At 35.0% G+C, this 18,441-nt stretch overlaps 1 protein-coding gene across 6 annotated transcripts in view; it reads left to right on the top strand.

Moving 5' to 3' along the window:
- Positions 1–18,441, top strand: part of LOC136031546 (uncharacterized) — a 611,644-nt gene that overhangs the window by 482,767 nt on the left and 110,436 nt on the right. For 2 of the 6 annotated variants that reach the window (XM_065711235.1, XM_065711240.1), the window contains one exon: positions 17,370–17,593. The exons of the other annotated variants lie outside the window; for them this stretch is intronic. In XM_065711235.1, the coding sequence (XP_065567307.1) occupies positions 17,370–17,593 (224 nt within the window). The remainder of the gene's footprint in view (positions 1–17,369; positions 17,594–18,441) is intronic. 6 annotated transcript variants of the gene reach the window in all.

Raw genomic sequence — 18,441 nt, forward strand, 5'->3', positions numbered from 1 at the left:
CCAAGAGGGTGCAAGATAAATATAACACACCGTGTCAATTTATAGATTTTCCCTTACTCAAATCCAAAAGAAAAAAGCGTTCCTGCAAACACCCTAAACACCTTTTTTTCTCTCTCCTTTCTGGCCATGGAAACTAACAAACTAATGTAACGTACACTACGACTACCATCGGTTTTCTTGAGTAACTTTTTTACTGATGACCAATAAAGGCTTTGAAAAGGCTTCGGTGGCACGCATAATCTGTAACTCAGGCTAACTTCTTTACTACAAGTATTCATTGCCAACATTTTTGCTTGATGCTTTGCGACTGTTTACCTGCTAGTATTTTGAAGTATGTTTTCTATATTCTGTTATTTCATTTGAGGTAGGGGGGGGGGCATATTTCACTGACCCTAGCTCAAAGACTAACTAGTTTAATTTTTATTCATTTCATACTAAAAGAAAGCCAAGCTACTATGTTACCCACTGTCATGGTTCGACTGATCTTTATTTAAATTACATAGTAAAATAACAATTATATTCAAAACTAAAGAGCAACTTCCTCACACTGAAGTTTATTAGTATTTTAAAAAAGCTTCTTATTGTTCAAATTAGAACACTGTGTTTCACCAGTCGTTCTTAAGGAATTTGTTCAAAAAGTCAAACTTTAACACAAGGAGCAATGTACTAGGGAGGGTGCAACCCCCTTTATATATGTTATGATTCTGTTTGTTTTGGGTTTGAATGTTACTTTCAGTTGAAAAAAAAGTTTTTTTATTTAGTTTCTGACAGTTTTTCAACAGTTCTGGGAAATATGTCTCCCCCTCCATGGAAAAATACCCCCTCCTCCCGCTCATGGAAAGATCTTCTAGTCTATTAAGTCCTGGTGAATTTTTACCGTGGACAATAACTCTCGACATTTCAATGTGTAAAATTTAGTCGGAAAAGAGACAGTAAGACAAATAAAAAGAATTTCGTAGAGGAATTCTATAAATTCCCCCAGTATAAAATTTTTTCTGAAAAGTTCACCCTATCGAGACTTACATCTCCATAGTAAATTCTACCCCTAAGAATTCCCCCAGAGATAACCCCTTCCCAAACCGAAAAATGTATGCTTACTTCGCAATAACAAATACTATAGGTAAAGTATAAAGACCTTTCCTCAGGGGCTTTGGGGAGTCAAGTTATCTCAAAAGGCATAGCTATTATACCTTTCATCTATACTAAGCAAAATGGCTATCTTAAAATTTTATCGAACAACTTCCGAAAAAAGCGGTCTGGTAGGGGGGGGGGATAGTAGCCCCTTATGTTTTTGGTCAATTTGAAAGGGCACTAGAACTTTCAATTTTCATTCGAATGAGCCGTTTATTGATATTCTAAGACAACGGGTTTGATGCGATTGCCCCTGGAAAAAAAATTATAAACACACATCCGTAATCTTTCTTCTGGCAAAAAAAAATCCACATTTTTTGCATATGGAAGCTTGAAATCTCGACAGTAGAGTTCTCTGATACGTTGACTCTGATGGTATGATTTTCATTAGTATTTTTTTACTTTTAAGAGGGGTTTCTAAGATTCTTTAACGACGTACTCAGTACTCTCTATCAGAGCCATTGACATAGATGTTAAATAAAAAAAACTAGTTTTTTTTAACTGAAAGTAAGGAGCGACATTAAAACTTAAAACGAACAGAAATTACTCCGTATATGAAATGGGTTGTCCCCTCCTCAACGCCTCGCTCTTTACGCTAAAGTTTTTAAATGTTTTAAAAAGTAGTCAAACTTAATTGTTAAAAAAGAGTCAAACTTTAGCGTAAAGAGTGAGGGATTGCGGAGGGACAACCCATTTTATATACGGAGTAATTTCTTTTCGGTTTAAGTTTGAATGTCGCTCCTTACTTTCAGTTAAAAAATACTAGTTTTTTTATTTAATTTCTGAACGTTTTTGAATTAATGCATGTTGGATTTTGGCTCTCCGCACATAAATTACTAAAATGAAATTTGCATATTAATTCTTTTTTTGGCTAAATGACTTTCTCTTAGTTTTGATCAGAGGATTTTGAGAATTAAGGGGTGGGGAATGAGGCCTAGTTGCCCTCCAAGTTTTTGGTTACTAAAAAGGCAACTAGAACTTTTAATTTTTAACGAACGTTTTTATTAGTAAAAAATATACGTAACTTAAGAATTAACTTACGTAACAAACTTTTATGTTCTTATATTTTTATTATGTATATGAGGAGGTTTGTCCCCTCGTTAATACCTCGCTCTTTACACTAAATCTAAAGTTTTGTCCCAATTCTTTAGAATGACCCCTGAATCAGAAAGGCCGTAGAATAAATAATTGAAAGTACTAAAAATACTTTAGCATAAAAAGCAAGGTATTTATATCCTTCTAAATACCTCGCTCTTTATGCTAAAGTATATTTAGAGCCCCTCATATGCGTAATAATCTCTGTTCTTTTTAAGTTTTAATACTACTCCTTACTTTCAATTGAAAAAACTTTTTCATGATTATTTTTTCATTGTTTTTTTTTATAGTAATGCTAGAAAATCCCGCACCCTTTTCATTGAATTTCTGTTCCACCATGACATATTCCTCGAAGGAAAGATCCTCCCACATATCCTCCTCCTCTCAACCCCACCCCAAACCAAAAAATCCCACTAAAAACGTCTGTACACTTGTAAACACTGGTCAAAGTTTGTAACTTGCAGCCCCTCTCCCAGGGACTGTGGGCGAGTAAGTCATCCCCAAAGACATAGTTATTAAGGTTTTCTACTATTCGGAACAAAATGGCTATCTCAAAATTTTGATCCGTTGACTTTGGGAAAAAAGTGAGCGTGGGAGGGGACCTAGGTGCCCTCCATTATTTTGGTCACTCAAAAAGGGCACTAGAACTTTTCATTTCCGTTAGAATGAGCTCTCTTGCGACATTCTAGGACCACTAGGTTGATACGATGACCCATGCGGGAAAAAATAAAACAAAAAAACAAACAAAAAACAAATAAACACGCACCCGTGATTTGTCTTCTGGCAAAAAGTACAAAATTCCACATTTTTGTATATAGGAGCTTGGGATTGATTTTTTTAGAATTTGCTGCAGGGTTCCCTGATACTCTGAATGCGATGGTGTGATTTTTGTTAAGATTCTATGACTTCTAGGGGACGTTTCCCCTATTTTCTAAAATAAGGCAAATATTCTCAGGCTCGTAACTTTTGATGACAAAGATTAGATTAAGTAAGGAAGTAAGGAGCGACCCGGCTAAATAGTAAACGAAACTCTAAAAAAACACTAATATACATCAAAAGAATCAAATTTTCATGCTGATTTTAAATATATAAGTTTCATCAAATTTAGTCTTTGTCATCAAAAGTTACGAACCTGAAAAAATTTGCCTTATTTTAGAAAATAGGGGAAAACATCCCCTAAAAGTCACAGAATCTTAACGAAAATTACACCACCGCATTCGGCGTATCAGAGAACCCTATATCGAAATTTTCAAGCTTCTATCTACAAAATGTGGAATTTCGTATTTTTTGCCAGAAGACAAATCACGGGTGCGTGTTTATTTGTTTGTTTGTTTTTTGTTTTTTTTCTTTTCACCAGGGGTCATCGTATCGACCAAGTGGTCCTAGAATGCCGCAAGAGGACTCATTTTAACGGAAATGAAAAGTTTTAGTGCCCTTTATAAGTGACCAAAAAAATTGGAGGGCACCTAGGCCCCCTCCCACGCTCAGTTTTTCTCCAAAGTCAACAGATCAAAATTTTGAGATAGCCATTTTGTTCCGCATAGTCAAAAACCAACTGCAAGTTACAAACTTCGACCAGTGTTTACATATAATAATGGTTATTGGGAAGTGTACAGTCGTTTTCAGGTTTTTTTTTTGGTTTTGGGGCTGGGGTTGAGGGGAGGGGGCTATGTGGGAGGATCTTTCCTTGGAGAAATATGTCATGGGGGAACAGAAATTCAATGAAAAGGGCGCAGGATTTTCTAAAATTACTATAAAAAAACAATGAAAAAATAAACATGGAAATTTTTTTCAATTGAAAGTAAAGAGTAGCATTGAAACTTAAAACGGACAGAGATTATTACACATATGAGGGGTTCTAAAAATACTTTAGCATAAAGAGCGAGGTATTTAGGAGGAGATAAATACCTCGCTCTTTATGCTAAAGTATTTTTAGTAATTTCAACTATTTATTCTACGACCTTTTCGATTCAGGGGTCATTCTTAAGGAATTGGGACAAAACTTACGATTTAGTGTAAAAAGCGAGGCATTGACGAGGGTACAAACCCCCTCGTACACATAATAAAAATATAATAATATAAAAGTTTGTTACGTAAGTTAATTCTTAAGTTACGTATATTTTTCACTAATAAAAAAATTCGTTGAAAATTAAAATTTATAATTGCCTTTTTATGTAACCGAAAAATTGCATGGCAACTAGGCCTCCTTCCCCATCCCTCATTTCTCAAAATCGTCTGATCAAAACTAAGAGAAAGCCATTTAGCCAAAAAAGGAATTAATATGCAAATTTCATTTTAATAATTTATGTGTGGAGAGCCAAAATCAAACATGCATTAATTCAAAAATGTTCAGAAATTATATAAAAAACTAGTTTTTTAAACTGAAAGTAAGGAGCGACATTAAAACTTAAAACGAACAGAAATTACTCCGTATATGAAATGGGTTCTCCCCTCCGCAATCCCTCGCTCTTTACGCTAAAGTTTGACTCTTTGCCACAATTCTGCTTTTTAAAACAATTTAAAGCTTTAGCGTAAAGAGCGAGGGATTGCGGAGGGGACAACCCATTTCATATACGGAGTAATTTCTGTAATTTAAATAATGTTGGTGGCGAAATAGTTCGAGATTTTGACAAAGTATGTGATTTGCTTGCTTATCATTTCTCGAAGATTGGTGAAACTGTTCAGAGTGAAGCAGCAGTGAACAACGAGTTGTTGATAGAAGAATCAACTTTTGAAGACCTAAGAGGTCAAGATTTTGAAATGAATTTAAAACCCTGCGATTCTGTGGAAATAGAGAAGATTGTTTCTTCAATAAAATCAAACAGTGCTGGGACCGATGGCCTCAACCTACGAACTCTAAAATAAGTGCTTCCGAATATTCTTCCAGTACTAGTATTTTTAATAAATCTGTCAATGGCAGAGGGTCAATTTCCCTGTTCGCTGAAAATGGCCAAAGTCATCCCGCTTCCGAAGTCTGGGACTCTAAGTGACCTTTCAAATTGGAGACCTATTTCAATACTACCCATCATTTCAAAGCTATATGAAAAAATAGTGCACAAAAGACTATATGAGCATCTAACAAATTGCAGATTTCTGTCTGAAACTCAATTTGGATTTAGAAAAAGACATTCAACTGTGCATGCTGTAACTAAGGAGCGACATTAAAACTTAAGACGAACAGAAATTACTCCGTATATGAAATGGGTTGTCCCCTCCTCAGCGCCTCGCTCTTTACGCTAAAGTTTTTAATTGTTTTAAAAAGTAGAATTGTGGCAAAGAGTCAAACTTTAGCGTAAAGAGTGAGGGATTGCGGAGGGGACAACCCATTTCATATACAGAGTAATTTCTGTTCGTTTTAAGTTTTAATGTCGCTCCTTACTTTCAGTTAAAAAAACTAATTTTTTTTATTTAATTTCTGAACGTTTTTGAATTAATGCATGTTTGATTTTGGCTCTCCGCACATAAATTATTGAAATGAAATTTGTATATTAATTTTTTTTGGCTAAATGGCTTTCTCTTAGTTTTGATCAGACGATTTTGAGAAATAAGGGGTGGGGAAGGAGGCCTAGCTGCCCTCCAATTTTTCGGTTACTTAAAAAGGCTACGAGAACTTTTAAATTTTAACGAACGTTTTTATTAGTAAAAAATATGCGTAACTTAAGAATTAACTTACGTAACAAACTTTTATATTCTTATATTTTTATTATGTGAACGAGGGGGTTTGTACCCTCGTTAATGCCTCGCTCTTTACACTAAATTGTAAGTTTTGTCCCAATTCCTTAAGAATGACCCCTGAATCAAAAAGGCCGTAGAATAAATAGTTGAAATTACTAAAAATAATTTAGCATAAAGAGCGAGGTATTTATCTCCTCCTAAATACCTCGCTCTTTATGCTAAAGTATTCTTAGAGCCCTCATATGCGTAATAATCTCTGTTCGTTTTAAATTTCAATGCTATTCCTTACTTTCAATTGAAAAAACGTTTTCATGTTTATTTTTTCATTGTTTTTTTTATAGTAATGCTAGAAAATCCTGCGCCCTTTTCATTGAATTTTTCTTCCCCCATGACATATTCCTCAATGAAAGATCCTCCCACATAGCCCCCTCCCATCAACCCCACCCCCCAAACCAAAAAAATCCCCTTGAAAACGTCTGTACACTTCCCAATAACCATTACTATATGTAAACACTGGTCAAAGTTTGTAACTTGCAGCCCCTCCCCCAGGGATTGTGGGGGAGTAGGTCATTTCCAAAGACATAGTTATTATGGTTTTCGACTATGCAGAACAAAATGGCTCTCTCAAAATTTTAATCCGTTGACTTTTAGAAAAAAATTAGCGTGGGAGGGGGCCTAGGTGCCCTCCAATTTTTTGATCACTTAAAAAGGGCACCAGAACTTTTCATTTCCGTAAGAATGAGCCCTCTTGCGACACTCTAGGACCACTTGGTCGATACGATGACCCCTGGGAAAAAGAAAAAAATACAAACAAACAAACAAATAAACACGCACCGTGATTTGTCTTCTGGCAAAAAATACGAAATTCCACATTTTTTAGATAGGAGCTTGAAATTTTTTCTATAGGGTTCTCTGATACGCCGGATAAGATGGTGTGATTTTTGTTAAGATTCTATGACTTTTAGGGGGTGTTTCCCCCTATTTTCCAAAATAAGGCAAATATTCTCAGGCTCGTAACTTTTGATGACAAAGACTAAATTAATTGAAACTTATGTATTTAGAATCAGCGTGAAAATTTGATTCTTTTGATGTATCTTTTAGCATCAAAATTCCGTTTTTTAGAGTTTCGTTTACTATTGAGCCGGGTCGCTCCTTACTACAGTTCGTTATCACAAACTGTTTGATAACTATATAGCGTTGCCTATAGTAAAAGCCATAAGGCTTCAATGTTTCATCATTTATTTATCTTTTTTTTACAGAGGCACTTCATATTGAAGGAATGGTCGCATAAATTTCGGAAAGGGCTCATTCGATTGGAAATCAAAAGTTCTGGTTCCCTTTTTAAGAGTCAAAAGTAATGGGATGGCAGCTAGCCTCCTTCCTCATGCCCTTTTTCCCCAAATGTATCAGATGAAAATTTTGAGATAGCCATTTTGTTAAAAATAGTTCAATGTTCAGATGACAAAACTCTTGTGTCGACAAGACCCCCAGGGCCCAGAGGCAAGCGTTTTAAGTTATGTCCTGAGGGTGTTTATGGTTCTAGTGGAGAAGATGCTCGTATAAACTACAGAAAGTGCTCATTTTATTGGCAATTGAAAGTTCTAGTTCCCATTTTAAGAGGCAAAAGCAATCGAAGGGCAGCTAGCCCCCCTCCCTCCGCCCTTTTTTCCAAATGCATCAGATCAATATTTTGAGATAGACATCTTTTTTTTATTTTTTCAAACATCAGATAACAAGAACTCTGGTGTTGACACAACCCCATATTGGGGCTGGGGACTGGCGTTTTAAGTTATACCCTGGAAGCTATTCCCCAGGGGTTGATAAGGTTTTTTTTAAGGGGCGGTCATAAACATAGGATGTTGCTCATTTGATTGGAAATTTATCTATTTACTCTTTTAAGAGTCATCAAAATTGATCAGCGTGCACATTCCCCCCACCACTCCTTTTTCACCAAATGCATCTGATCAATAGCCATTTCGTTTGAAATGTTCCATTGATCGGATGACAAAACTTCGGGGTTTACATAAGCCCGCTCCCCCTCGAAACTCGGTAGAGGGTTTTTAACTTATGTCCCAGGGGCTTATAAAGCTTTGACGGAACATGTGGATGTATAAATTCCGGAGGGGGGTCAAATGATTAGAAGTTAGAAGTTCTAGTTCCCTTTTTAAGAGTCAGAAGTGATCCGATGGTAACTAGCCCCCCCCCCCCCCCATCAACTCCAAGGCAATAATGCTCCAATTTTTCCATAAGAATGATAGTCTCTATTGCCCTTTTAAAGAGTCAAGCGTGATTAGAGGGCATCAAGCCCCCCCCCCATTTTCACACCCTCTTTTCCCCAAACGCATCCAATCAAAACTTTGAGATGGTCATTATGTCCGAAATAGTCAAGAGAAGAAGTAATTAAAATAATTATTCCTCGGAGGTTGACAAAACCTTTTGCTTCCCCCAGGGTAAGGGCTATTATTTATGCAAGCTGTACATTGTTCATATATAAGGTTTTTGTCGAAGAGGTAACCGTAGAGACTTTGGAAAGCCTCATTTGATTTAAACTGAAAGTTATATCTCTAATTTTAAAAGCCAAGAGCAATTAGACGGTAGGCAACCCTTCCCCTCCCCCCACACTCCTTTTCTTAAATACTTTGGTCAAAATTTTGAGTGCTTTATTTTGTTCAAAATCGTCCAAATGTCAAATAGATATGGTTACATGTTTGAACTCCCCTACCCATACCTGGAGTAAAGGGCTGTAAGTTATACTAGCATCCCATCGTAAACACATAAAACTTCTATAGAAGACATTCTCATATAAACTTTCGAGGAAGTGCATTCGATCGAAAAACAAAATTTATTACACCATTTTTAAGAATCGAAAATGATCAAAATGTAACACGCCCCCCCCCCCCCCTTGTGTCTTTTTCTCTCAAATACATCTTATAAAAACTTTGAAACAGCCATTTTGTACAAAATAGTCCCAAATTCAAATTTTTTTTAACTTAGGGGTCGAGAAGTTGTCCATTATTAGAATAAAAGTGTTTTGTGAAAGGGCTTATCGTATTAACTTTAAAGGAGGCTGATTTGATCAAAAATTGAAACATTTAGTTCCTTTTTTGAGAGTTAAAAGTGATCAATTGCCAATAAGCTTGCGCACCACTTTCCCAAAGGGCATCTGGTCGAAATTTCGAGAAAGCAATTTTGGTCAAAATTGTTCAAAGGCCAAATAAACCTACTTCCAGGTTTGACCCCTCCTCCTCCAACCCCAGGGAAATGGTTCTGAGCTACGGACCTTATTATTGTTAATTTGATACTTGTTTATTTTGATACCTTGCATACTTAGATGCTTTCTTTACTTTGATACTTTGGTACTTTGATACTAGTGTTGATACTTTGATAAAAGTTTGATGTTGAAAAGAAAATAGATTTTGAACTAAGGCATTTTCTAAAAACTTGAAACCTTTTGCAATCAAAAGCAAACAAAAATTAATTTAAAAGAGCTTTCTGAAAAAAAATTGCAAAGAAAAATAAAGTCCATATTTAACTTAAGATCAGCAGGTACAAATCGCCTACCTGTTAAAATTCAGACTAAAAACGACAAGAAATTACTATTAAAGAATAAATAAAACCCAAAACAAACAGGAATTAAATAATAAATCATACTTAAAAACAACATACAACAAGTACTAATATAAATGAATCAAACAGTTCGTGGTAACGAACTGTACTAAGGAGCGACCCGGCTCAATAGTAACCAAAACTCTAAAAAATTGAATTTTGATATCAATAGCTACATCAAAAGAATCGTATTTTAATGCTGATTTTAAATATATAAGTTTCATCAAGTTTAGTCATACCCATCAAAAGTTACGAGCCTGAGAAAATTTGCCTTATTTAGGAAAATAGGGGGAAACACCCCCTAAAAGTCGCAAGATCTTAACGAAAATGTACTGTAGATGTTTCAAGCTCCTATCTACAAAAATGTGGAATTTTGTATTTTTTGCCAGAAGAAAAATCACGGGTGCGTGTTTATTTGTTTTTTTGTTGTTTTTTTTTTTTTTGTTTTTTTCCAGGGGTCATCATATCGAACAATTAGTCCTAGAATGTCGCAAGAGGTCTCATTCTAACGGAAATGAAAAGTTCTAGTGCCCTTTTTAAGTGACCAAAAAAATTGGAGGGCATCTAGGCCCCCTCCCACGCTAATTTTTTTCTAAAAGTCAACGGATTAAAATTTTGAGAGAGCCATTTTGTTCTGCATAGTCAAAAACCATAATAACTATGTCTTTGGGGATGACTTACTCCCCCACAATCCCTGGGGGAGGGGCTGCAAGTTACAAACTTTGACCAGTGTTTACATATAGTAATGGTTATTGGGAAGTGTACAGACGTTTTCAGGAGGATTTTATTTTGTTTGGGGGTGGGGCTGAGGAGAGGGGGCTATGTTGGAGGATCTTTCCTTGGAGGAATCTGTCATGGGGGAAGAAAAATTCAATGAAAAGGGCGCAGGATTCTCTAGCATTACTATAAGAAAACAATGAAAAATAAACATGAAAACGTTTTTTCAAATGAAAGGAAGAAGTAGCATTGAAACTTAAAACGAACAGAGATTATTACGCATATGAGGGGTTCTATAAATACTTTAAAATAAAGAGCGAGGTATTTAGGAGGAGATAAATACCTCGCTCTTTATGCTATAGTATTTTTAGTAATTTCAACTATTTATTCTACGGCCTTTCTGATTCAGGGGTCATTCTTAAAGAATTGGGAGAAAACTTACGATTTATTTTAAAGAACGAGGTATCAACGAGGCTACAAACCCTCTCATATACATAATACAAATTAAAGAATATAAAAGTTTGTTACGTAAGTTACTTCTTAAGTTACGTATATTTTTTACTAATAAAAAAATTCGTTAAAAATGAAAATTTATGGTTGCCTTTTTATGTAACCGAAAAATTGCATGGCAACTAGGCCTCCTTCCCCATCCATTATTTCTCAAAATCGTGATCAAAACTAAGAGAAAGCCATTTAGCCAAAAAAGGAATTAATATGCAAATTTCATTTTAATAATTTGTGTGTGGAGAGCCAAAATCAAACATGCATTAATTCAAAAACGTTCAGAAATTACATAAAAAAAACTAGTTTTTTTAACTGAAAGTAAGGAGCGACATTAAAACTTAAAACGAACAGAAATTACTTCGTATATGAAAGAGGCTGCTTCCTCATCAACACCCCGCGTTTTACGCTAAAGTTTGACTCTTTCTCTCAATTCTTCTTTTTAAAACAGTCAAAAACTTTAGCGTAAAGAGCGGGGCGTTGATGAGGAAGCAGCCTCTTTCATATACGAAGTAATTTCTGTTCGTTTTAAGTTTTAATGTCGCTCCTTACTTTCAGTTAAAAAAACTAGTTTTTTTTATGTAATAAATTACAAGAAATGACTGTTAAAGAATAAATGAAACCCAAAAGGAACTTAAATTAAATAAAACTTCAAATAAATCCCAACCCAATGAAATCAAAAACTTATTTGGAGCACTAACATATTTAAAAGTAAAATCTATAGGTCTATTTTTTATCATATTCATGTTTAAAACAAAAGCACTGAACAAAGTATTGTAGCCGATGTTGGCAGAGGAAATATTCTTTTGAAAAAGGGAGTATATAGCTTTTTAGTGTAAAATATCTATCCAGATCTTCCAGATATCTATCCAAAAATGATATCTTTGAAAAGATGTGAGACGAAACAAAATTTTATTTTAGGTAAAGCAAAACAAAGGATTTACAAAATAAACAAATACGAAGTCATATCCCTTTAATAATATTCTATCTGTTCCGAAGGGTGGAGCTCACATTTTCGATTAAAGGTCGCTTAAAATATCTTACTGAACCACGCCCATGCAAATACGGTGATTGTTTTGCATTTATTGTCTTAAATGTGAGTTACGAAATATAAAAACTGCAGAATTTCCCTGCGGAGAATTATTTTTAAATAACGTTCAAACTATTCACTAAAGAGTAAAACCTAAACTCTTTAGCACTGTTCTTCATCAAATGAATATTCGCTAGTAGCTAGCTTAAAGCTACATAAAATTACTCAAAAGAAAATTATTTATTTGCACTTCAAGAAAGTGCTGCATAAACTTCCATCCTGAGGCATCGGGACAAGCTCTGTCCTGAGTTCGAGGATTTTCCAGTTTTCATGAAAATGATATCGGTTTTATTTTAAATTTGTAAGAAAATGCTTTGCAAATTATTCTAACAATTCTTTTTGTAAAATAATTTACTTGACAATTGAGGCTGTTTGCCAGGGACATACACAGGAAGTGAACCTTTGGGGATGGCGCTCCTTCGAAATTTTATATTGTTCCTAGTATTTTGGCACTTTAGATTCAAACTACTTAATTAATTCCCTCTTGTTATATAACCCTCTCCCTTAAGAAAATGGTCTAACATAATATTTGCAAATTTAGGTTTCCATTAAATAAGTTTCTAATAGTAAAAGCTTCAAATAAAATTAATTATTTTTCACTTTAATTGGCAAGAGAAAAATTAGGTTTCTTGAAATATTTAAGTATAACTAAATTTAAAGAAAAAATCAGTTCGGTAAAGAAGAGCTTCAATTTTTGTTAACATCGCACACTGTTATATTAAAAATTCTAATATAAAGGCTTTATTTCTAGAATATCAGCAAAAAAAGAGAATATACTCATTATATCGCTTTTAAGGAAGATATTTTGAAAGAAATCCTTAGTCATGATTTATTTTATCACTGCTTATCCTAAATGCTTTGAAACTACTAGTGAATATCATGATTCTTTAGACTGTATTGTCAAAACTAGCCGTATGGCTTACCAAAATTGTCGTTTTCTTGTTTAGGTTTCTATTCACAAGGTTCAATCTTATAATTACCACTTGTACTTTTAACAGCTCGTTTTCTGAAACACCAGCTAAAAAGGAACTGTAGGCTAATCAATGTATATCTTACAAGGAAGAAGTTTCAAAAGAAATCCCTAATCCTACTAAGCTTGTTCATTTCCTTTCAAAAATGTAACGACATTGAAAGTGGATATTAAAGTCCACCGATAAGTCAATCAAAACCAAGCGTTTTTTTAAAAAATTTTTGCCTTTCTTAGAGTATTAATTTCTGTAGGGTATCAGACTAAAAAATCGAGAGTAGCTAATAGAGTCTCCTTTACCAAAATCGACAGTTTCGTTTGTCAAATCTGTTGTTTTTATTGCACTTGATATTTACCTAGTGACATGTAAGAATCGCAGTTTCTGTCAGTCTGTCTGTCTGTCTGTCGTACCCACTTTTGCTAGTTTGGGCGCTTCCAGATAAGGTAGGACGATGAAAGTTGGCAGGCATTTCAGGGACCAGACGAAAATAAATTAGAAATAGTCTGTTCCCCAATTCGATCTTCTGGGAGATTAGAGGGGACGGTTAATTATGAAAAACTAGAAAAAATGAGGTATTTTTAACTTTCGAACGGGTGATCGTATCTTAATGAAATTTGATATTTAGAAGGATCTTGCGCTTCAAAGTGCTTCAAATTTTGACCAGATCTGGCTACATTGGGGGGAGTTAGAGGGAGAAACCGGAAATCTTGGAAAACTCTTAATGAGGAGAGATCGGAATGAAACTTGGTGAGAAGAATAAGCACAAGTCCTAGATACGCGATTGACACAACCGGAACGGATCTCCTCTCTTTTGGGGAGTAGGGGGGTGTTTATTTCGGTTAATTTAGAAAAGTGAGGTATTTTAAACTTACGAACGGATAATTGCATCTTGATGAAATTTGATATTTAGAAGGACCTCGAAACTCAAAGCTCTTAGTTTAAATCTCGACCAGGTCCGGTGATATTGGGTGGAGTTGGATGGGGAAACCGGATATAATGGAAAACACTTAGAGGGGAGAAATCGGGAAGAAACTTGATGGGAAGAATAAGCACAAGTCTTAGATATGTGATTGACATAACCGCACCGGATCTGCCCTCTTAGAGGGAATTGAGGGGCGAGGATTTTTATGTGCTTTTGTGAGTTTGGTGCCTCTGAATTTGCTAGGCCGATAAAAAATGGTAGGCGTGTCGGGCACCTGCACAAATTGACTTGATAACAGTCGTTTCTCCGATTCTAAAATCTTAAGGGGGAGGTGGGCTGGAGGTATGGGAAATGGTGAAATTTGAGTGATTTTTATTTTACAAACGGGTGATTGGATCTTAAAGAAACTCGATACATAGAAAGATCTCATGTCTCAGATGCTTCATTTTTAATTCGGATCGGATGCGGCGAAATAAGAGGGTGGAGGAGGGAAATAAAAATCTTGGAAAACGCTTAAAGTGGAGAGATTGGGATGAAACTGGATGGAAAGAATAAGTACAAATTCTAGATACATGATTGACATAATTGGACCGGATCCACTGTCTTTAGGAGAGTTGGGGTTTCCAGTGCTATGGCGAGTTCAGTGCTTCTGGACGTGCTAGGACAATGAAAATTGTCATACGTGTCAGAGATCTGCACAAACTTGATAATAGTCGTTTCCAAGAAATGACCATTTGGGGGGCTGGAGGGAGAGGAAAAATTGGAAAAAAAGAGATATTTTTAACTTACGAATGGGCGATCGGCTCTTAATAAAATTTTATATTTAGAAGGACTTCGTGTCTCAAAGTTCTTTTTTTAAATTCTCACCAAATCTGGAAAAATTTGGGAGGGGGGTGGAGGGGAAAAATGTAAATAATGGAAAACGCTTAGAGTGGACAGATTGGGATGAAACTTGGTGGAAAGAATAAGCACAAGTCCTAGATACTTGATTGACATAACCAGACCAGATCCGCTCTCTTTGGGGGAGTTGGGGGGGGGGGAATTCTCAGTGCTTTTGGATGTGTTAGGACGATGAAAATTGGTATGCGCGTCAGGGACCTGCACGAATTGATCTGACAACAGCCCTTTCCCCGATTCGAACATCTGGGGGGGGGGGAGTGGAGGAAGGTGAAATCGTGAAAATTGGGGTATGCTTATTTTATGAATGGGTCATCAGAAATTAATGTAACTTGATATATAGAAAGATCTTATGTCTCAGATGCTCATTCTTCAATTGAGATCGGATCCGGGGACACTGGGGGGTGGAAGGGGAAATAGAAATGTCGGAAACGTGGAAAGCTTGAGAGCAGATAACTTACGCCTCCTCCTCAATGCCTCACTCTTTACGCTAAAGTTTGACTTGGCCACAACTCTACTTTTTAAAACAATAGAAACTGCAACGTTACGACGGAGATGCTAAGGAGGGGGAAGCTTCTTTCATATATTGATTTTTTTTAAGTTTGAATGTTGCTCCTTACTTTCAGTTGAAAAAGCCTGTTGTTCCAATTTAATTTCTGAAAAGTTTTTCATCACTTTTCCAAAATGTACTAAAAAAGACAAAACATCAAAAAGAAAAATTCGACAAGAATACAACAATGAAACAATAAAAAAAGAATACAATAGATTTCACAGAGTTACATTTTATTTCTAGTCAGCATTGTATTTCAACAAAATTATACTGTAAAATTCTTGATGGACATATCAAAATTTAACTTACCAATGTTACCTCTTGTAGAGTTTCGGTTATTATTCACAAAGGCTACCCTTATATTACCATTTCATTTTACTATGGACGATTACATTTGCTGAAAAAAAAAGAAGTTAAAACATGAAATCAAACAGTTCGTGGTAACGAACTGTAGTAAGGAGCGACCCGGCTCAATAGTAACCAAAACTCTAAAAAATGGAATTTTGATACCAATAGCTACGTCAAAAGAATCGCATTTTAATGCTGGTTTTAAATATATAAGTTTCATCAAGTTTAGTCTTACCCATCAAAAGTTACGAGCCTGAGAAAATTTGTGTTATTTTAGAAAATAGGGGGAAACACCCCCTAAAAGTCATGGAATCTTAACGAAAATCACACCATCAGATTCAGCGTATCAGAGAACCATACTGTAGAAGTTTCGAGCTCCTATCTACAAAAATGTGGAATTTTGCATTTTTTGCCACAAGGCAGATCACCGATGCGTGTTTATTTGTTTTTTTTTTTTTTTTTTTTTTTTTTTTTTTTTTTTTTTTTTTTTTTTTTTTTTTCCCAGGGGTGATTGTATCGACCCAGTTGTCCTAGAGTGTTGCAAGAGGGCTCATTCTAACGGGAATGAAAAGTTCTAGTGCCCTTTTTAAGTGACAAAAAAAATTGGAGGGCACTTAGGCCCCCTCCCACGCTACACGCTAATTATTTTCCCAAAGTCAACGGATCAAAATTCTGAGATAGCCATTTTATTCAGTGTAGTCGAAAAACCTTAAAACTATGTCTTTGGGGACGAATTACTCCCCCACAGTCCCCGTGGGAGGGGCAACAAGTTACAAACTTTGACCTGTGCTTACATATAGTAATGGTTATTGGGAAGTATACAGGCGTTTTCAGGAGGATTTTTTGGTTGGGGGGAGGGGTTGAGAAGAGAGGGATATGCTGGGGGAACTTTCCATCGAAAATTTGTCATGGGAGAAGAAAATTTCCATGAAGGGAGACCAGGATTTACTAGCATTATTTAAAAAAAACAATTAAAAAATAAATGTGAAAAAGCTTTTTCAGCTGGAAGTAAGGAACAGCAATAAAACTTAAAACAAACCGAAATTATTACCCATATGAGGGGCTTACCTCCTTCTAATACCTCGCTCTTTACGCTAAAGTATTTTTAGTAATTTCAACTATTTATTCTACGGCTTTTGTGATTCAGGGTTCATTCTTAATGAATTGGGATAAAATTTAAGCTTTAGTGTAAAGAGCGAGGTACTGACGATGGGGCGAATCCCCTCATATATGTAATAAAAACATGAGAATACAAACGTTCTTTACGTAAGCTAATTTATAAGTTACGTAAATCTTTTACCAATAAAAATATTCGTAAAAAATTAAAAGTTCTAGTTGCTTTTTTAATTAACCAAAAAATCGGAGGGCAACTGCGCTTCGTCCCCCCGCTCTTTTTTTCTCAAAATCATTCGATCAAAATTACGAGAAAGCTATTTAGCAAAAAAAAAAAATATGCAAATTTCGTTTTGATTTTTCCTCTGCGGAGAGCCAAAATCAAAACATGCATTGATTCAAAAACGTTCAGAAATTAAATAAAAAAAACAAGTTTTTTTTTAACTGGAAGTAAGGAGTGACATTAAAACTTAAAACGCACAGAAATTACTTCGTATATGAAAGAGGCTGCTACCTCATTAACGCCCCGCTCTTTACGCTAAAATTTTTAACTGTTTTAAAAAGAAGAATTGAGAGAAAGAGTCAAACTTTAGCGTAAAGAACGGGGCGTTCATGAGGTAGCAGCCTCTTTCATATACGAAGTAATTTCTGCGCGTTTTAAGTTGTAATGTCGCTCCTTACTTCCTTTTAAAAAAACTTGTTTTTTTTTATTTAATTTATATCAAAAGAAATCCTTAAGCGTTCTTTACTTTTCAGTTCTTTTCACAAATGCTATGAAATTGTTAGTGGATATTATAGTCCCGTCAATCGTTTTAAAAGGAAAAGATGCTCTTCTTGAATGTCAGTACGACTTGGATGATGAGGGTCTGTATTCAATTAAATGGTACAAAGGAAATGAAGAAATTTTTAGGTTTATCCCTGGAGAAGAACTTCTAAGTGATCGTATTAAAGGATTTAATCTGCCAGGTGTCAACATTGTTGTAAGCAATATTTTTTTTTATCCTACTTGGACATTTTACAAGTTATTACATAGTAGTTCTTTTTAAATTACTGATTATTGCGACTTATAGCTATTTAAATTATAGGCTATTATTTCGAAATATCTTTATTTATTTTACAAATAAATGAAATTTTGAAGATAATACCACTATGCGGAACTGTAATGTGATTTAAACTAGGCTCACATTAAAAATTCAATACAACTGAATTGATAATAATAAGATTTCAAAAACTAAATGGACAAACTTAATTGGAATGTCAACGGTTATGAGCCTCAACAGTGATATTTTACCTATTCCAGTAATTTTAGTCGAACCATGAGTAAGCTAGTAAATGCTTAATGAATGTTACTTTTGTAAAAACACCCATTAAAAGCTGATACGAGTAGGAGTCGTATTTTACTACAATTGTAACTGGTTGCTGAAACAAGAATAATCCCATTGTTTAATATTTCTTATTTTGTGATTTGGATGAATTCTACAAAGGTATTGTTGATTTTGCTACACTACTGAATTATTAACAGAACGCTATTATATAATACACTACTTCTGTGGCTGCTGTATTTTTTGTGAAAGTGAGTTTCTAAGGAGGGGGGAGTTTGATCTATTGTTGAAATAAATCAAACTCCAAATCCCACAGAAGCTTAAACTTAATGTCCTAAATATTTTTAGATATTCCAAACACACCCCTTTGACAACCTGGGTGTAAATATCGTGTTTTGATTTATTTCAACATCCCCATCAAAATTCCCTGAAAGCTTCAAATTGTTTAGTATTGTAATTGCGACTATCTCAAGAAGTCAGAAGATTTATTCCTAATCACTAGCAGT

The sequence above is a fragment of the Artemia franciscana genome, chromosome 1, assembly GCF_032884065.1.
Source record: "Artemia franciscana chromosome 1, ASM3288406v1, whole genome shotgun sequence".
Taxonomy (NCBI): domain Eukaryota; kingdom Metazoa; phylum Arthropoda; class Branchiopoda; order Anostraca; family Artemiidae; genus Artemia; species Artemia franciscana.